This window comes from Corvus kubaryi, unplaced genomic scaffold (assembly GCF_017639235.1).
Source record: "Corvus kubaryi isolate FWS band 111438036 unplaced genomic scaffold, C.kubaryi_AGA036_p1.0 66, whole genome shotgun sequence".
Classification (NCBI taxonomy): Eukaryota; Metazoa; Chordata; class Aves; order Passeriformes; family Corvidae; genus Corvus; species Corvus kubaryi.
In genome coordinates, this window is record NW_024582054.1 from 14,268,420 (window position 1) to 14,289,602 (window position 21,183).

At 40.5% G+C, this 21,183-nt stretch overlaps 1 protein-coding gene across 9 annotated transcripts in view; it reads left to right on the plus strand.

Annotated features, from left to right (window-relative positions):
* The window catches only part of TTLL5 (tubulin tyrosine ligase like 5), a 127,038-nt gene extending 115,518 nt beyond the window's left edge, over positions 1-11,520 (plus strand). For 8 of the 9 annotated variants that reach the window (XM_042047997.1, XM_042048007.1, XM_042048000.1 and 5 more), the window contains 2 exons: positions 1,139-1,224; positions 10,957-11,520. In XM_042047997.1, coding sequence (XP_041903931.1) covers positions 1,139-1,224; positions 10,957-10,997 — 127 coding nt within the window. In that variant the 3' untranslated portion in view covers positions 10,998-11,520. The remainder of the gene's footprint in view (positions 1-1,138; positions 1,225-10,956) is intronic. The other variant, XR_006019430.1, reaches the window with a different exon arrangement.
* The last annotated feature ends 9,663 nt before the right edge of the window (positions 11,521-21,183 follow it).

Sequence of the window (21,183 nt, forward strand, 5' to 3'; positions counted from 1 at the left end):
TGAAATCCAACTGAGATAAAATTCAGGAATCCCTGAGACCTTTTAGTTGTCAGGAACACCTGGGTTACTGGCAACTTGCTGACCTTGAAATCTGGAAGCAGAAGGTTTCAGATAAAACCATAGAATCTGCACGTTTAAACAGCGAATTATAATTTAAACAGTGAATAACAGTCTGTTAGTTGTTAGGGCATCCCATGGGGACTGGAGATTATGGTGCTCTTGTGGGGAAGAGCTGACAGCAACTGTAACAATGCAGAGCTGAATGAGTGAAGGAGGACTCTGGCAGAGACGAGTGTACACACAGAAGTCTGGAGTGATTAGAAATGAGTTGGGCAGGAAGGAAGAAAAGCAAGGAAGAATAAGGGAGGAGAGGACAAACCAGGAATAGATGGATAATTGTATAGATTTTTAAGGACAGAATAGATGCTTGCAGCTGTATGGCTTGCCCTTCCCTTGTGAGTTGACCCAATTTTTATGTAGGAGAACATGGTACATTTCATTTGGTAATGAAACTTTGTAAATTAGAGTAAGTGCAGTTATAGTCTACAAAACATAGTTTTGCTGTAACTCAAGTGCTGAGATGAATGCAGAAGGATTTGTATAAGGTGTCTGCTTGAGGAACGGCACTGGATTTCTGAAAATTAGATGCATCCCATGTGTCTCAGTTTCCAAGATAAGTGAGAAGTCTTGGCTAAATGAGCTCTCTCTGCTGAGGCAGTTTGCAAAGACTTAACTCTTGAATTTAGCATGTTTTGACAGCATGTGTATTTCTGTGCAACAGTTGCTAAATCACTTTAATTCAAATCATTGGACTTAGATGACCACAGCATTACTAGTTGAGATGTATGTTGGTGGTCCAATACAATTTACTATCTTCTTTATTCTCCAGAATCAGCTTCCAAGGCACGTGAGACAATTAAGTGTTGGTGGCTTGACTGTTCATTTGTCTTGCTCTGCTTCTGTGGAGTCAGTTGTTGTCACTGCCTTTTTCATACCATGTTCAGGCACAGCTTCATGGTTACAATCCCAGTGAGATTATGTAAACTAGAGGAATTCTCTTTTTTTTTGTTTGAGACTTTTACTCTTCCTTGCTGTATCACTTCTTACATCTGTCTAATTTTATGGTTTTACCTCTTAGGGTGACTTCCACTGAAAAGCAACTGAACGGATTCCAGAACAGCCTTCACAGTGCTGCATCCTCTGAGCCAGGGACATATTCCACAGGTGAGTGACAGTGCCAAAGACCATGAAAGTGGGGGTGGGCATGCTGGGATGCTTTCATCTTTTTCAAGAACTGGCAGGGGAAAAACTTTCTCATCGAGAAGAAACACAGCTGCCTCCTCTGCATGTAGTGGTTCTTAGGTAACAATCTGGGTTCAGCTGTGAAGGGAATTTATACCCCCTAGGATTATAAAGACTAAACAGAAGGGAGCAAGGCTGAGTTTCATAGAGTTGGAAGACCCCTTAAATGTGGCTAGGGGAGAAAAAAAAAGCACCTTGGCTAAAATGGTACCTTTTTGCTTTAGGCTTTGGCTCAAGATGCTCTGTTGTTTAAGCTTGGCCTGTAATAAAGGGCCAGGACATTCTTTACATTTTTCTTTGGTCTTGCAGAAAAGCTCTTAGTCCAGAAAGACATAGCTGAGACTTACGAATCAGCTGCATAGTGAAGTCAATGAGTAGAGGTGAAAGTATCTGATAGAAAATCACTGAGAGTTACAGAATCAAATCTTCATCATTCCTTAGTGGCTAATTAATTCAAACAGGTTTATCTGCTGTTAAGTTCTCAGCAAATGAGAGCCCAATCAATTTTTCATTGGTGCAGACCTATTGGCAAGTAGAGCATAGTCTTGATAAATCCATACTACCCATGGCTCAGAGTAATTTGTGATAGGGCTGTAATGGAATATATGGACAGATTATGTTCCAGAATGCTTTGAAAAATTATGTTTCTGGCCTTCTGTTTTGCAGTGAAACTGTGAAAACATGACTTGAGTGTCACTAATGCAGTGATCTTTGTGTTTCCAGAGGCTGAAAGAAAAGTCTGTGGAGGGGTGAACTACCCAGTTCATCTCTTGGATATTTATCTCTGAAACTTAAAAGATGACATTTCCATTATTAATGTCAGTGATTTTTTTGCTGATCCTCCAGCACAAACATTCAGCTAATGCACTTAACATACAGTTCCAAACTGCCTCCCACACTTTAGTACCTGCCAAAAACTCTAGTTATCCTATCAGAAATTTTATAGGGTGAATGGCCACAGTCAGTATAAAACACCCTATGGTACACTGGAATGTGACAGCGTACTCTGGCATATAATGGGATTATCAAAAAAAAAAATTATGTCAACCCTGTGGTATATGTATAGCTGAATCAAAAGTTTTGGTCTACTGTATAGTGCAACTTAAGTTTTTAGTACAGTATATAAAGCAAGGTTACAGATAAATTTAAAACTAAATGTAAAAACTAAGTTCTCAATATATTGACCAAACTGGTTTGCTGAGTGGATTTACATGAAGGTGTTTGTGTGCTGGTATCTGCCTTCTTTTTTGCATTTTCAAGAGCACTGTCACAGGTGCCACCCTGTAATTTTAACCTTTCCAAGAGAATCTCTCCATCTGCTCTGGATACTGTTCTTATGTGTGTCCATGATAACTGTAGGTAGCATTTTGCTATCCTTTCCCATTTCTGTGAATACTAAGGGCATGCATGAGGACGGTTGATAGTGTTAATGATGGAATGCAACAGCCAGAGCTGGAGGAATAATACAGGCTAGATCACAACTGTAAAGTTTAGGGTAGTCACTTCTCTGTGAATACTTGTAATCCAGTGAGAACTCAGAACTTCAGCTCACGTTTCCTTCTGTAGAACTGGTCTAGCTGCGCTGTGCTAAACTACCCTCTGTGAAGCTGAAACAGCCTGCTGTTCAGCTGACAGTATAAGGGCTTAGGTAAAGCCCAAGTTTGGCTAGGGGTAGGCTAGTAGAACCATGGTGGGTGGGTCCCTCAAAGCTTCCTTGCTGCTAAAAGAGGTGCCTAGCTCCAAGAATAGCGTTAAATATTGTGGTGATTAAACTAACTAGAGCAAAATGTTTGTTCTTGGAAACTGGGGAATGATACTTTCTTCAGCTTTGCACCAAGCCACTGGTATGTGTCAGAGGCTGCTGTGCCCGGTTTATGTGTCTCAGAAGCTACTCTGGTCCTTGCTGCAGGAACAGCTGTTTTTCTTCTTCACTCTCTCCATTGACTGCTTACACTAGGGCCCTGATTTCCCCTCAGCAGCAGTTTACTTGGGGTTACTGTTTCACATGTATTTAGTATCCTAGATACCAACTAGAGAGGTTGGACACACAAGTCATAAAGCAAATCACAGAATAAATTGCAAGCATTTAAAGATAGAAGGCTGTGAAAAACTGCAGATATAAAAGAGGAATCAGGTGGAACCTCTGTATAAACACATACACACGAATGTTCAAAAATGTCTGAGAAGCTTGAATAGACCTCCTCTAACAGCCTATCTGAGAATAGTTATGGGGCTCTTTGGAGAAGAAGCATAAAGGTGTCACAAGTGATCTTAGCTTAAGCCAGGATGATGCTCAGTGGAAGAGACAGCCAGCCACTATGGAAACTTTTAACTAGACTGTCCAGAAGACAGTTCACTAGTGGTTAGTGCTGCAACTGTAGAACAGCAGTTGTAGATGCTGTTGTGCGGTGGGCTCAGGCTCTTGAGAACAGATCCTCTGAAATAAAAGGAAAAACAAAAGTCAGCATTTCTGCAAGGTAGCTCAGGATTCTGAAACAAGCCACCAGTACAATGAAAGTAGACTCATCCTCGTTTCATAGAGAGGCAGAAGTTGTGTGAGCTGTCTGTCACTGGTGTAATGAGAGAGAGGGCAGAGAGCCTCATAACTCAAGATAGCATTTGAAGGTTATTTGTAGTGTCTGAAGAGACCGGTTCTTACCAGAATCTGTGAAAGTTTAGCAGGATTTATTCTAATAAAGAAATACTGAGAATTACTACCTCTAGGGAACATTCAAAATGCTTGTGACCTGATTTTTCAACTGCAGTTAAACACCCAGCCACTAGTGGGTTTCTGAAAATATAGCCATTGTTTATATTTACATTATTTATATTTATATATACAACACTGCTTTGTTTATTCTGTGTTAACTTTGAGGGTCCCTCAGCATTACACCGATTGTTTCCTGTTTCATGGAATTTAGCAATTCAATTAGTATTATTGAAACAGGGTGATTTTGAATTAAGGAATCAGCTCTCTTTTCAAAGTCTTCTTCAGAGTACAGCTAAGGTAAGTACTGTGGTTGGTTGTTCAGGTCTGGGTTGTGTTTAGGAGGCTGTGCTTGATATATGGAGGCTGTGCTTTAGTTCAAATGATGATCAGGCTGGTCATTTTTGTTTTACTGTATATTTTAAGAATGTAAGGTGTTTGGAGACATTTTTCCATGTTTTGCTGGTTTATTTTCCATTCCTCTCTAGTGGCATTAGGTAAATAGTGTGTGAATTTGTTTTCTCTAGAAAGTGAAGATCTAGATAAAAAAGATGTCATTTTTCCACCAGAATTTAGCTTTTGAACAAGCTGGCAAGAAGCATCAAGGAATTTTTGTGGTTATGTGTCAATCTCAAAGTTAGAAATTAATTCTATTTATTATTTTTCATTTTTGAAAATGCTAACACAAAGGAGATCTTGGGGAGACTAGAGGATGAAGAGCACTTTATGAAAGTATAACAGCATAGTCCCAAGAAGCTTCTCTGTTCCTGAACTGGACTCTTGTCTGCAGGAGCCTGGAGATAGGAACAATCTGAAAGTATAGTTAACCCCTCAGTGCATCTGTAGAGTAGACACTCAAGTTGACTTCATTTGATTTGGTTTGATTTCCAAAGGTAACAGCAACTGTTGAGTTGCTGTATGAGTGACACCTGTGTTAAAGAACAGGCTTTTCTCCTTTATTTGCTGCCAGCTTCTTGAGAGTTTGTGACATTTTTATTTTCAAAGCTTCAGAAGACAGAACACCTCTGGGGTTCTGTTTTGCTATGACAGAAACATAATGTACTAATAAACTATATAATTACAACCAAATATGAATCATGATTAAAACTGAGCAAGACTGATGCCTGGATCCAAACTTGACAGGACCTTCATCTTTCCATCATCAGACTGATTAACAGTAATGCAGTTTTATTGTGCTGATGTTTATATTACTAGTGTCCACATAACTTTTCCACTGTGTCTGCTGAGAGGAGAAAAAAACCATTAGAATTAGAGGAGGTAAAAATTAGTAATATGCATTTCAAGTTTGACAGTGAAGACCGCTAATTCGTGCAAATGGATGCATGAATTAGATCTCTTGGATCTATTTGGATCTTGGATCTCTACCTAGTCTGGTTGAAAACATGAGTCCAAATCTAATTTATTTGTATTTTAGTTCTCTTGAGAATACTTGATGCACAAAGGGAGTGTCAAAACTCAATCTGCAATCAGGATGAAACTTCTTGAGCTAGTTGGTACAGATTTGATTTTATTCCCCATGATTCTCAGTTCTCTATCTGAGCTTAGTTGCAGGGTGATGAACAGTTGTCTGTTTATTTTGGACATTCACCTGCCCCCGTATCTGCGTGAATGCCAAGTCCTGAAAGTATGCAACTCTTTGAAATAAAATGTGTTATCATCTGTAAGGGCTTAAAACTGGATCCTGAACTGCCAAGAGACTAGTTGAAGAATATGGGGATTAATAAAATGGTTTGGATCTAATCCTTGTAGAAGGCAGGCTGCTATTCTTCAATTTCTAGTGATATCCTTTAGGCTAAGGTGGAGAGCAGTGTCCGAATGCCATCCAAATATGATGAGTGTGCAAGCAGTGTGGTCCAGTATGGAGCAATGAATGGACCCTGCTTGTAAACTAGTGACTGTAAAGAGCACTTCTGTACTTACTCTTCTCACCATCTAGCATGCTCCAGATTTTTTTCATTTTACAGAAAATCTGCAAGTAGATGGTGTATTTCTGAAGTTTTTTATATCCAAGATTATTGTATGGACCTTAAGATCAAGGTCATTTTATTATATGTCTTGTTACTGGAGACCTGAAATTAGAGATAGCATTGGAGATGCTAAATCTTGGCTGGCTGCTGTCTACCCACTGCTTGAACATTATTCTTGAAATGCAGCCTCTTTAGATTCCTTTGGCAGGTATGCAAAAGTACAAGCTTCAGAATTGTCCCGGCCCAGAAAAAAAGCAAGGCAAGTAAACACAGCAGGCATATAAACAAGACACATGCAATCACTGCATATTTTTTGCCAGATCTAAACAAACAAAAAAAAAAGTGTGGAATTTGGAGATTCTTTTATCAGCCAGAATCTCTCAACTCTCTTGGAGCATAAAGGGTGGGGATGGGATGTAAAATGTACTGTTACCACTGTGCGTGGCCTGTGTCAGACTTCCAGCCATTTGTTACAGTGGGGTGGAATTCCCAGCTGCCCAGCCTTGTCCAGGCTTCCTCAGCTTCTGCCAGGTTCCCTGCAGCCTTGGAAAGCAGTAGATTGTTGAACACCAATGTATTTATTTTTATGTTGTTACCACGTTCCCAAGAGGAACCTTGACTATGATTTCAGCTGGTCTCACTACACTGTCCAAATCCTTCATCAGGAGCAGCTGGGAAAAGAAATCACTCAGGTTTCTACACAGCACATTGCTGGTACGCCTCCTCCCTCTCACTAATCCTGTTAATTCCAAACTTCATTTGCCACCCTCCTGGTTCTCTCTGTTGTTGCTGTGACTGACTGCACAAATGGTCTTCACTTCAAAAGATGACCTTCAAATGGGCACCTCGAGTAACCTCTACCTCAGACTACTTTGACTGCTCAGGCACAAGGTATCTTATGACACAGAAGAGCAACTTTTGATGTCACCTCATTACTTATCCTAGTCTGGGAATGGAGTCATGATGAGCTCTTGCCCATAAATCCTTTCAGAACCATCTGTCTGACTGAGAAGCTCTGGGTGGATCATTGAAGAGGGAGCTCCCATGTGATACCCCGCACTTTGCAACAAACTTTTCTGGTGCAGCCTCTCACCCTGCATACAGCCTTTGTCAACAGCAGTTCTTTCAGTATCTCTCTGTAATGCTGTCTCCATGCAGAGAAAGGATCATTGAGGAGCAGAATTGGTCCCTTTTATCATATTTTGGAAGGCAGCGGAGCTTAAGTTGAATCCTACTATTGTGCCTCCCTTTTTGGGAGGGCAAAGAATCAGTTACAATGGAGGATATTTAGTTGCACATTTGTTCTTATAGTTATCTTCCTAAAGCCATTGGTATTTTTTATGCATCACAGAAACATCCTGAATAAGTCTCTTACCCCTACTGACTTCCACAGTTTTATAAAGAGGGCAAACAGGAAGGGGGGGAAAAATTTTACTACCTGCTTTAGCTGATGAATCAGTCCCAGGTCAGGTAATGACACACAAACCTGTAGTACCAGATGGGCTAGAAGGGAAAGTAGAAGGGTGAAGAGACTTTCTTTTTACCCCCTTTCTTAGTACTCTTTGGAGGGGAAGGGAACCATTATCTTATGACTAACAATGAGCAAATATTGATGTTTCAAATAAGTACCTTTAAAATAGATACAAGTTATCAACAGGACATGACTGTGTTTGAGTTTATCCAGTTCTGAGAAAAGTGCATTTAAGTCTCATTATGTCTCAGCAGAGTGTAAAGCGCTGCCAGAAGCAGCATTCCAGGCCCTTCTCAGATGATGTTAAGAAGATAATATCCAACGCAGCCATCGCCTCTCAGAGCTGAGGGTCATTCACTGCTAAATCATGAGAAATGACATTTATTCCTTGTGAGAGCAACCTGCCTCTCACATCTTTACTCAACCTTTTGCTTTTCTTTTATGAAAGAAAGGAGCTTTTTCCTGTTGCTACCGATCTCATGCCACTGAAAGGACATTCCAAGTCTCAGGACTTTTCCTGAGAAAGCAGGAGAAAAAGGAAAGAACAGTCTTCAGAAATTGGCTTCCCTGTCTAAGAGCTAGAACCCAGCTTGAATTTTAGGAGCCTTTGCCTCTGACAAACTCCAAAGCAGGATAAGTAATGTTTTCAAGCAGTTGGCATTTTTGCCTGACTGGAGGCTGAGCATTGCTTGTTTTCAGTAGTGAGGAGATGGCGAGCTGCCTGTGTTTCCTTGCTGTGTTGGAAATGTCATTCAAGTTCAGGTGTGCAAAGACTTCAGAGAGGTTATATAATATTTTGGCTGCTTCTGTCTCACATCTGGTCCTTTGGCATTAAGCTACCTATAGAGGGGATGGCTTTGCCCATCCAAACTGGATTTTGGTTTAATCTGACGTTATTTTATTGAGCCTAAAAATAGAAGCCAAAATGTGTGTGAATAGGGTAAAACATGTGTCTGAAGTTATGAAATTAAATGTGAGGAAAAGCCAGAGAAGAGAGAGCCACAGTGAACGCGGGAGTAGGAAGGTGAGTAAGAGAAATCAGAAAGAAGGCTGTCAAGTACAGAAGGGCAATAGCAGTTGGGATGAGTGTGTGGCACAGTGTCTTTAACATGGGGAGCAGGAAGGCTCATGCTGACTTCCACTGGTATTTCTCTACTTGTCAATGAGTCTGCTTGCTTTCATTCAGGAAGACTTCTCTGGAATACAGTTGTATGTACTGTTCGTGACATACACATCACACTCCCCCCACACAGAGAGACGTCCACACCTCCCCACACCTCTCTCACCTCTCTCACCTCCCCACGAGAAAATTTTCATGACTTGGAACTGCTGCTTTCCCTTGCCTTCCTGGTCCAGCAAGTCAGGTTGAAATTGTGCCCAAAATATCAGGGAGGGAAGGCTGGCTTTCTGTTGTCAGCTGTCCTGGCTTGCTAGTGTCAGTCACCCATGGATATAAATAAACCCCATTTATTTATTGCCTTTCTTAGTTATACTGTATATTATCAAGAGAATGCTGGGCATCATTCTAGGATTAGAAATTCACTCTGGGATAAAAAAATCTAAATTTCTAGGATAATCTTAGCTTTTCAGGGAGAAAGAAAGTTCCACTTTCAACACTAGATTCAGGAGACTTCAATATGCTCCTCAGTTCTCCCACAAACTTTCTGCGGGTAAATTGAAACAGTCCAAACTAGCTGTAAAAAATATGTATGGGTCCCTGACCAAGTACTGTTATCTAGCCTTGTGCTCTTCTCTGTCTTACTCCTGCAGCTTGGAAGCACAGTAGATTAGGTGCTGGGTTGTGACCAAGGCTGTGTACATCTGTGCTGGGAAAGTCTATATGGCACTGAATTTTAGTGTGCAGAGATATCTCTTAAATGACTTCATGCAACTTCTGTGATTTTCTTGTGACTCAGAATGATATCCATAAAATGGAGGTAATCCTTTTCTTCCCACTGTGACTGTTCTGAGTTTTTGAGGTGCAGTCATGGATGACATAATAGTGTGTAAACATGTGGACAGACATATGGGCAGATACTTTGATACCTCCTGGCAGGCAGAGAATAAAGGAAGCTCATTCTGTTGGATGTGGTGATTCACTGCAATGACTCTTTATCACTGGAGAGAATCGACCCTTAATGTTGGCTCATGTCAGGAATGAGCTCTTTTTCTGTTCCCCCTACTCAACCAGAACCTCCATCTACTCAACTACAAGGAGGTGAAATAGCTTTGAAATGATAAAACTTCAGAGAATTATAAACATTAATATTTATGAAATTACTGAATTGGCAATGAGCTGCATTCTTGTTAGGAACTTTACATATTTACTTGTAGACATAGGAATGCGCCTCTTTGTGCGGAGTTCTCAAGGTAATCATACAAGAACTCAAGGAAAGTGATTTAAATTCAGTTTGTGAGAAAAGATAAACTGTGCTATGCATTTGTGTAGAAATAGGAAGGCTCAAACATCTTCAAAACAGGAAAATGAGGTTGAAATTGGCTGCCTCTCTCACGTGCCTTTGTTTCCTTAATTTCAGCACACTGACAAGGGATAAGTTTCTGGACTGGTATCCTATCTTAATGCACATGGCTGGCAGTTTGGTTCCTAATTCAGTTTCCAAACTTTTTGTGCAGTGACATAGCTGGCAATTCCACTTTCTAAACATCTTTCCAGATCCTCTGTGCCCTGTGATGTTTGGCTCTATGCTGGACTTTCAAGGAGAGTGGTTTTTTATTTTTAATAAACAGCTCTCAACAAATGCCACTCATGTTTAGGAGCAAGCTGATGTGCCAGATACACTGGACAAGCTTTACCTACTAGATTAGCTGTAAAATGCAAGCTGTCCAAAATAAACTCAGTACATTGCTAAGTGTTTTGGATTTTTCTTTTTAAAGGTCTGTCTAAGGATGTTTAAGTAAAAGAAGTGAAGATGACATTGACATTTTCCTGTAATGTGCCTAAAAAGGAAAATGCTGCAGTATGTAGAAGTCAAAACTATATCTTTATAATAATGGGAAAAAAAATTCCTTATCCCCATTTTGTTTCTTTTAAAGATCAACCTTTTCACACCCCTGTCTCTCCTGCACCAAGGTCCTCAGTATGTGTTGGAGTGGGGAAGTAAACCCCCATGCAAGCAAATGGGTAAAAGACCCAAAGAGAGAGCTAAAGCCTACTGATATGGGAGAAGGATTTAGAGGAAGGTGCATGTGAAGAGATGAGTCATGTGAGTCAGAAGCGAGACTGAAGAAGGTATTCTGGTGCTTAGGAGGAATACCAAGAGTACTTTTTCACACAGTAGCTTACTAAGTTAGGTTTTGTTATCCTGGTCTGTGATCTCATCTATTATGGCAGAGAGGTTGTATGATAGGAACGCCCAGGTTTCTGGTGATGGCTGAGATTTGCAGAGCAGTGCAGCAGTTTTTCCCACAAAACAGTCCTCCATGATTACTCAAAATCTTTGAGTAAAACAACTTTGGTTTTTTTCCAGGTTCTGCTCGCAGAGAAGGATTAACACAGAACACCAGGTGAGGAATCCCAGGCATTGCTTCATGTATGGGACAGAGGAAGAAGCAGCAGTGACTTCATACCATCACATTCCCATAACAGCCAAAAAGAGAGAAGAGGAGGCCTTGATAAGATGGCAACCCACTGAAGAGAGTATCTAAACATCTGTGAAAGCAGACTGTGGTGATACACCTGCAAGCTGAGGTGAATGAATGCTTCTAAAAGCTTCTGCTGCTGAGTCTTTGGGTCCCTTGCTTCCATTTCTTCCTGATCACTAACTGTGAGATCTTTCTGTAAGACAAGTGGTCTTTCCTCCAGCTGTTCTTCCTAAAGTCCAGGTTTGAACATAAAGTCTCATTTGCTCAGCCATTTCAGTCTGTTCTAGTCTGGTAACAGCCAAGATTCCATGCTTTCATCACATGGCAACCATCAGCAGAGAAAAATATTAGAATATGCGACTGGAGATGTCTGTGTTGGTTGCCATCTTGAATTTTGGCACAGAGCCATAGAAATGATCCATTTAAATAAAGTAATTTCATTTGTTTGTTTTGGTTGTAATTTCAGTTATTAATTCACACACCCAAAATATTTGCTGTTGTTCTACTGGACAGGATTTAAAAATCTGTCTTTGTTTCACAGTGGGATGCTTGTATTCTGTGTGGCGTATTTTGTATTTTGATTTCTGTTTGGTTAGACTTTGTAAACTTTTAAAATTGGCTGATGTTTTCAGACCCAAGCTTGAACTCTGAGGCCCAGGTGGCTCTTATCAGTTACAATAGTGTCTTGGTGAAGCACTCCAGTTAAAATTTGCCTAGTGCTATGGAAGTTAGTTTGCTTGTGTTAGAAAACAATGTCAGCAGCTGGAAAATGTATTGGAGAGAAGATCCATCCATCCTTAAAATGAACAGGAAGCAGCTTCAGCTCTGGCTCTTTGTTGGTGCCAGGTTAAAGGAAACCTCAGTATTTTGCAACTTCTGCCTTGTCCAACAGCAAAGGATGTGATTGATAGTTCTCAAAGGTAAAAAAATCTCCTGTTGCTTGTATCAGACTCTTCAGAGATTGGATTCAACATCCTGTTTGATCTCTTTTCTTACTCCACATTCCCCTGTCATTTCTGGTTTGTACAGTCAATATTAAGAGATCATTCTAATGTGTTGACAAGTAGATAGTGATCAACCCAAAGGGCTGACAGAAGAAACTGTATCAGAGAGAGAAGGTGTTTTCTCTTGAAATGATTGTATGTGTGTTCACTCTTGGATTCCACATATTTTCTGTCACTCAAGACCAGATAAATTATGAGAAGTTTAAATAATTATGTTCATACCTTATTAGTTTCACCATCCCTTGCTTCAGGCATGAATTTATAGGACAGAACATGCATTTTTCTATTTCTGGTACACTCACTCATATGACACATTGAATACTTCACTTGTCCAAAATGCAGCTCTGTGGTACAGCTGTTCCCTTCATTAGCTTATCTTTCATTTCCATGAGCCAGTCATGATCATGTTCACTTTCTTCACATTTTTGTTGGCTCATGATTACTGAAAATTTAGTTGCAGAAGTTGTTACTTCAGACTTGTACACATTCTTAGCAGCGGTGGGCTTCAAGACCTTGGGGTCTGTCTTCTCACAGCCTACTCTGCTATGTGTGGTATTGGCTATCACCTCCAGCTTGGTTGGAGGGGCTATTTCCATGTAAGATTTAGCTTCAGTAAATAACAATTCCATTCCTTTCTTCCTCCCAAAGTATCTGAGCTATCCTTATTCCACTGAGCTTTATCTACAGGACTGAGTAGCCGTAGAATATACATCCTTGTGGAACTCTCATCTCTGCTTTTGTTCTCTAGTTTGTTGGTTCAGGTTATCACAGCCATCACTGAAAACTGTAGAGAGGTTTGGAGGGCAGAGATTTAGTTAGCTCAGGAAAGGTGATTGTCTTACAGGAATCATTGTCAGAAGCAACATTCTTACATCTTTGTCAAGAAAATTGCCAGTTAGTGCTGCCTTACTATGAACACAGGTGAATTGTTTTGTCACCTTTGCCAGTCTTGCACCCACTCATTTTGGGATAATGATTTGAACTTGGTTACAGGCATTTTTCCTGAACTTCTTTGCATTGCATGTTAGATGTAGCCAACCCCCACATCTGTAACTGTGATGGCTTAATATCAGTATATTAAATATCCTATCTCTAAGATTTTTTAAATATTCAGGAAAACGCACAGGGCAGTCTAAGACCCTCATTTTGAGGGAATGAACTTTGTCAGCATCGGGAGCAGGGAAGACTTGCATCCTTTTGCCTGAGAAAATTTTTCTTTGCTTCTGACAAATTAAAAAAACCAACCCAGGAGTATCAAGACTGGTCCTTTACCTGAAGCCAAACACCTAGACCTAGAATTCCTGTTTATTCTCAGGATGTGCTCAGCCAGAGCATGAAAGGACACAGCAGTATTCCTTTGTCTTGAGCATCTGCTGATCCCATCTCTGAACACAAATGCTGTTACACTGGGAACATGTGCAATAGAGAATCAGGAACAAATTCTGTGATTCCAGCCTCTTTTTTTCCACCTCCCTGTGTTCTTCAGCCTGGAGTCTGTATGTCTTTGTGCATGGTGTACTGAAGGGTAACATATATTTTGTCACTTCGCAGCTCTGCTATCTCCGTGTCTGTCCTTTCCATAAGCCTCTGAGTGCTGCAATTAACAGATTCAGTGGGCAAGCATAGAACTGTTTCCCACCCATCTTGGGAGAGAAGGCATTTTACAGGAAGTGTTTTCTACTACAAGGGAGGGAACTAGAATAGCAAACCATTTTGGATATATAATAGTTGCAGTGTGATCCTCAAGTGTGGTTTATTTTTTCTCTGTATTCATCAATGGTTCCATCAAAGTGTCCTTCTTCACTGCAAAAAAATTAGCAGTAGAAAGCCCCAAAATCATTCAGCATCTATTTTAGTGGCAACAGTGAATAATGTAATCAAAGGATCCCCCTTTTCTGTGGTGTTTGTATCACGTCTAAATTACAGAGCCTGTTTTAGTGACAGAGAATCAGGCTTGTTACTCTCGAAAGGAGTAATGTGCACATCAGAGTCCTGGAGGCTGAGGTAATGAAGAGTTCATACAGCATTTTGTGCTGTGTTCAGGTGATGAGCATACCACGACATAAAAATTAAGGGGTGGGATATAAGATTCTCTCCTTTCAGAAGAGCTGACTTGGGCTCAATACATGAAGTATCAAGTTTCCCTTTAACATGTTTTATCTTGACCTTTAAAACAGTCTCACAAGGCATGTGAGTGCCATCAGTGGGAGATCATGTTGTGACCCTAGACAAACTACTTAGTCTTGGATGCCAACAAGATGTACTGAAATTTCTATTCTCAAGACTAGGTATGTTTTTGGACAATCATGATTTGTTGGAAATGCTCCTCACTATGATACCTGCAAGGTCAACAGGTGTATCTCTGATACTGGTTCCACATTGTGGAAGGAAGTTTTGGTATCAAGACCTTTGTTTACTAGTAGGAATCTTCTGTGCCTTTTCCTCACAATGGATACTCTCTATATGCATGGAGTTGAATGGCTGGCAGTGCTAGACCATTCTTCTTTACCTGAGGAGCTCATTAATGTACAGATGACTTTACAGAACAGACTTGGATTCTCAGCATGCATTCTCTCAGGCCTGTACCTTACAATACTATTGTATTGTACTAATACAATAGTTCCAGTAATTTTGGATTATTTGCTGGAAACAAAAGTAGTTTGGCTTCTGTTTTATTTTTTAAGGTTTAGTTGATAAAACTGCCAAGGACTTTTTTCCTCCCTCAGTTCTTATATTTGCTGATAATCCTAGGCTCACTGTTTGGTTCTGAATGGGCTATTTGCTGGTGTATAAATAGTTGGATTTTTTTGGTTGCAGTAAATGGCTGATTGATCCTCTTCAAATTATTTCCTTTCTGAACACATTATTCCCGGGGTTCTGTCATAAGTTTCTTCCAAAAGAAGCTTCTGAACTTTACTTAAATCTGGGACTGGACTCTCTTTCCTTCTAGAACCTCATGTTTCTAGAGCTGAAATCCTTGTTTATACCAAACATTGGGAGAACCTTTTTCAGCTTTACAGAACTGAGATTGCTTATACCAACAGCTTAGCGTTCATAGTTCTCTTCATGCAGAAAGTGGTTAATTGGAAAAGAGATGAGCAAGGAAGTGTGTAAGGGAGAAGTTGAAAAAGGAGAAGTTGTTCACAATCATGCCCACTAGAAGTAGGAGCATCAAGTGAAACTAACAGATACAAGTTTCAAAGAAAAAAAAACGAAGAAAGTGTGGGGGGGAAATGAGATGGCAACTTTTAACTTTTTTCCACAATATGTACTTAATTGACCTGTGGAATTTCTTGTTACAAGATATGGATACAAAAAAGGGTATGTGGTTCAAAAAGACAAGTAGACAAATCCGTGAAAAAGTAATCTGTTAGGGCATATTAAATATTAAAACTGAAAAACAGAAGTTTCTAAGACTTTTCAAATGACTGTTCTGGGGAAGTCTCACAATGGGCTTTTCTGATTTTTAACTTGTCTATTAGGCGTGGACTGTTGACCTCTGTTCAACAAGAGCTGGGCCTAGGTGGTCTTGTAGTCTGACTTTGTGGGTTTTTTATTTTGACAGTTGCAGTACAGACTACTAGAACAGCCAAGACAAAGCTACTTTCATGACAGTGCCATGTTCCACCAGAATTCATTCTGTGGAGTTTTCTTAAGAAAAGTGTCTATTGCTGCCATATGCCAAGTTGTCACAGGCAACTTGTCAGTGCTTTCACCTGGGTGGGCATTATATATTGCAGAGCCTTTCAGAATGATGAAACTTTTAGAAGAACATAAAGGACACCAAGATTGACCTCTAGACAAATTGTGATTTTGGAGGAAAGTAGGTTGCTCTATATAAGTCATCCATAATGTGATCCTTGTAAATGGTTAATCGCAGAAATATGGAAAAAAACCTTTCCACTAACTGAAGCTTTTAAGTTATTTTATTCATACACATTTAACTTCTTGCCATCTTTGTCTTCCAAAGAGCTCGAGTGCAGAGCACCCTTAAGGTGCACACCACAGCATGTCTTAATGAAGCTGGTAACTTGTTCCTTCCCACTTTAGAACACTGCTGTCCTTTCCCAAAGAATGAAGTTTCCCTGCTGACTTAGAAATGAGTAGTTAGGAAATGCAGACTGATCTCAAAGTTGTTGGATTCTGAGTCTTCCTCTGCAGTTGTAATGCAAGAGAACAGCTCCACTGAAATGAAGGTGACAAATGACACCAAGTCTGCCCTGAGGAGTGTCCTCTGTTACCTTACCAAAAAAGGATTTTATTGGCCCTCATTGATATGAAGTTTTCACTGCTGTTTTGAATTAAAAGGAAAGAATCACTGATCACTGTGGAGACCCTGGTATGAAGCCTTTGCCAGTGGTATTCAGTGAATCATAGTGGTTCCCAAGGGAAAAGACTATACTTAACAGGGCCTCTTCTCTACAAGTCCACACAGTGAGCTTGAGAAATCTTATATTCTTTGAAAAGAAGTGGCTTCTTTATCTGACCTATCAGACAAACAGATCAAATTGGCCTTAAAAAGACCAAATTTGATGCAGCTGTTAAGTATTTAGGGGCTGTTAAAAATGCATCTTTTATTAACAAAGTTTTTATCATTTGTTTAGGCCAGGTGAAAGAGGTGCTGTTATCTCTAAAAGCAATTTCAACACTGTATTTGGCCTTTTGCCTTCTGCGGCTCTGGGATGTGCAACAGAAGACAACCCCAGAATATTAGTTCAATTTGGTGCCCCTGCAAGAATATTTTAGAAAATATTATTTCACCATAGTTATAGCAATGGTAAAATGTAGATTCCTTCCTCCACACAAAGGGGAGACAAGTTACAGTACTCAGTGTAGTTATGTTCCAAAGTCATAAAATCTCTCCCCAAAATATTTTGGGGTTATTGAGCTGATCTCTGTATCTTGAGTATTATCATGTCAAACATCAGGAGGGAGTCTTTGAAAAGTTTCTGCACTGACAAGTCAAAATGTTTGACTGTCATCACTCCCTCGTTCTACTATAAAACTGTTTATTTCTGAGTCTAGGGAAGAAGAATGACAAGGGATTTTTTCCACACTGTTTCCAGTAATTATTGTATAGGATTTACCTAATGGTTTTGCCTTATTTATATGATGTTCTGAAAATGTTATGCTGTGTCAGATATATTTAATATAATATATTTAATACACCTAGGATATCTTGATACACCATTCTTCAAGGTGCAGATGGAGAGCTGTGAATCTACTGGGAAGTTGTAGGCATCCCATTGGTGCCACTACTTACATTACTCATGCTTCCAGTTGCATAATGCTTCCCCCATTCAAACTGGGGTTGTCTTCCTTCCTGAAAGTGTTTTTTCCACTATTTCTAATTCCAGAAATTCAGTGTGGAATACATTTTGTCTGTGATACCAGCCTGGATTTTTTTTCTTATCCACAGACTTACAAAACTCATGTCTTCATATCTGTAGTAAAACTTTCTTTTGAAAATTATCTAGGAATAAAGATTGGTGGCTCTTTCTGCCTAATTTTGGCCCAGTCTTTTGAATGAGGGCTTTTGCTGAAGGCAGGTAAAGTTGATAAAAATGAAGACAATTTAACATGTGTATTCAGCACATTGTAACTGCTGCCACACCACACTTTCCTGAGATTTTATTGCTGTCTCTTTTATTTTGTTTCTCTTTGTTTGCTCTGTTTGTTTGTTTCCAGTTCTTCAGATTAGCATGACAGAGCACTTAGCATGGTAGTATCCAAATGGGATCTTCAGATCCTGAAGCATACTTAGAGATTTTTGTAGCAAGTCTCCTTTGAGGGGACAGATGTCAAATTGTGCCATGCAAGGCAGCTTTGTTGCAAGCTGGATGTCTTTCAGTCTCTTGTGAATCAGACTGTCTGCTACTGCTTTCCCCCACAAGTGAAGTTTCTTAGAAATCCTTGAAAACAGTGGATTTCTCCCAAGCAAGTCAACCTGCAAGAGGGTTTCAGCACTTCAAAAGGCCAAATCTTTTGTTTCAAGAAAGGGCCAGAACATGGTTACCAAGACATTCCCCAGTCATTACACTACATGCATTGCACAAATCCTGTAAGATTTGCCCCTGGCTGCACAGCAAATCTTTGTTTTGTCTGCTTCCTGAAGAGGATAATAACTTCAGGAGAAAAAAGAAATCCTTCCTGAAAAATGTCAGGAAATCTGGTTTGATATGACCCAGCTGGTTTCTTTCATCAAGTGATGTACACGCACTGGCCACAATACATTATTATAATGCCTCATTTCTGAATCTGATGAATGAATATCTAAACAGCTAGTGAGAAATGGCTGAGTGTTGGCGGACCAGAAAAAGGAAGTCCACTTTGCTTTCTGCAACACACCTAAGCCTATGTGTTAATTATTTCCTCTATTGGCCCCTGTGGACAGCAATGAGGTATCTTCTTCCTTTTCTTCCATCACACGTGAAGGATGGGATGCCATCCAGAGGGACCTGGACAAACTCAAGAAGTGGGGCCATGGGAATCTCATGAGGTTTAACAAGGCCAAGTACAAGGTGCTGCACCTGGGTCAGGGCAATACCCAGCAGCAACACAGGCTGGGGATGAACAGATTGAGAGCAGCCCTGCTGAGAAGGACTTGGGGGTGCTGGTGGATGAGAGGCTGGGCATGAGCCAGCCATGTGCACTCACAGCCCAGGGAGCCAATTGTATCCTGGGCTGCATCCGAAGCAGCGTGGGCAGCAGGGTGAGGGAGGGGGTTCCTCTGTTCTGCTCTGGTGAGACCCCACCTGGAGTGCTGTGTACAGCTCTGGGGTCCCCAGCACAGGAAGAACAGAGACCTGTTGGAGTGAGTGCAGAGGAGGGACACCAAGATGATCAGAGGGATAGAGCACCTCTTCTGTGAAGACAGACTGAGAGAACTGGGTTTGTTCAGCCTGGAGAAGAGATGGCTTAGAGGTGACCTAACTGGGGCCTTCCAGTACCTGAAGGGAGCCTACAAGACAAAAAGTGACTTTTTACAAGATCATGTCGTGACAGGACAAGGAGGAATGGATTCAAACTGAAAGAGAGTAAGTTTAGATTAGATATAAGGAAAAAATTCTTTACTGTGAGGTTTATGGGGCGCTGGAACAGGTTGCCCAGGGAAAATGTGGATGCTGGAACCCTGGGGATGTCCAAGGCCAGGCTGGATGGAGCGCTGAGCATCATGGTCTAACGGAAGGTGTCCCTGTCCATGGTAGGGGGTTGGAACTACATGATCTTTAAGGTCCCTTCCAACCCAAACCATTCTATGATTCAATGATCTTGCCTAATCAACTAAGTAGAATGGGAGACAAAGAATATCACCCTGCACAAAGATCACAACCCTCCTGAAAGGGGAAGAAATAAGTCTGTGTCTTCAGAAGGTACCATTTGGTATTGCTTGGTTTAAGTTAATAGTATCAGCATAAACCAGCATAGGGGACAGAGATTCTGCCTGAAAGCTGTTCACTAAGTTTGCAGGACGTGGGAAACCAATAATGGAGGGAGGTGGGGGGATGGGGGTGGGGCCAGGGAGGAATGGGTTGCCATAAACCGCAACTGTAAAGAAACATTATTCTGTACTAGATAGAAAGCTCCTTATCCCTAAGTGCATTTTCCATTAAATCATAGGCCAATATTGGAAAGGGCCCAGCATTTGTTGAATGCCTTCAGACCATCTCTGCATCTTTCTAAGAAACCTAGCCCTATGTAAGGGTGTTAAAAAGCAGCCAAGTAACTGAGATCTTTAATCTTGGAAATTGGTCTTTCCTAGAAACACTGTGACATCCAAAGTGCCGTACCATATTCTTTCTGAAATTATGGGTGTAAGTGGCATCTCAAATGCATTACTGTCATTTAGAGAGCGGCAGCCATTAATTAACAGTTTTCATTTGCTGTATTTCTTGTTGATACACCAGTTCATTTCTAAGACAATCTATTTCACAATGAGTAAACTGTCTCATCTCTTCTCTGTTGACTTGTTGCATGATAAAGGATCTTGCATTTGTATCTGAAGCCTCTCTTCAAGAGAGGACAAGAGACACTGAGCTTTGTTGTTTCTATCTGTCACTTCTGGAACTGCATAAAAAATTAACCAGGATTTAAATTAATTCCCTGTATGCAAAAGAAAATACTGGTAAAGCAGAGATCTGAAAGTCCAGGTGTTCTTTTACTAAACATAGTAATTTTATACAGCTTTTGACCAATATTTTCTAGTGATTTTGAATGTAAAAAATAATAGATGTTATTTTTAAAGGATTAGAAGGCATATTTGCATCCTTGCACTATATCTAAATTGCTGCTGTTACTCTAAGTCACAATTAATGTAGGTAATAGGCAGCCAATAAGACCACAAAGTAGTATAGTTTTCCAAGTGTGTAGACACTGTTGACTCCATATGTATTGAAAACTGTATTTTCATGGTTGATTTCATTGCCTTTCAATCACCTATTAGAGAAGACAAGCCACTACTACAGAGATGATCTTTTGTATGCCACTAGAAACACTTGTAGTGGGCAAGAAACCTTTTCTGCACAATGGAGCTGGCTCTAAAGCTGCATTCTGGTCACTCTGTGATACTGAGCCTGCCCTGCATTGGACCTGAGATCATATTGAAGACATCTGCCTCCAAGACATTGCAATGGATCCTCTTCATGGGATGGCTGTAGTGATTGTATTTACAAAGTAACCTGAGCCAGACCTCCTGTATATTTGCTGTGGTGAGGACATTGTAGTCACAGGTAAGGAAAGCTTCAGATCAGCACAGAAAGATAAGAAAAGGATCTGTGAACTGAGAAAATGAAAATTTGATATCTACAACAGAGAGACATAAGACATCCCAGGACCCAGCAGAACAGAGCTGTGATGTTGCCAGAGGAGTGGACAGGTACGTTTGTCTTTTATCACTTTGGGGCACAGTCCATCTTTCTGACTGAGTGTTTTGATGTCTATTGGTTATGGAAAGGTGGAACACCAAGCAGCATATCCCAGGCCACACAGGGTAACAGGTAACAGGGATGTGCTTTACGTAAGTGCAGTGAGATAGCTAGAGACCATCCAATTCAAAGCCCAGGGAACAAAGACTCATTTAGTCTGCCAAGACTACTCTTTGCTGAGGTG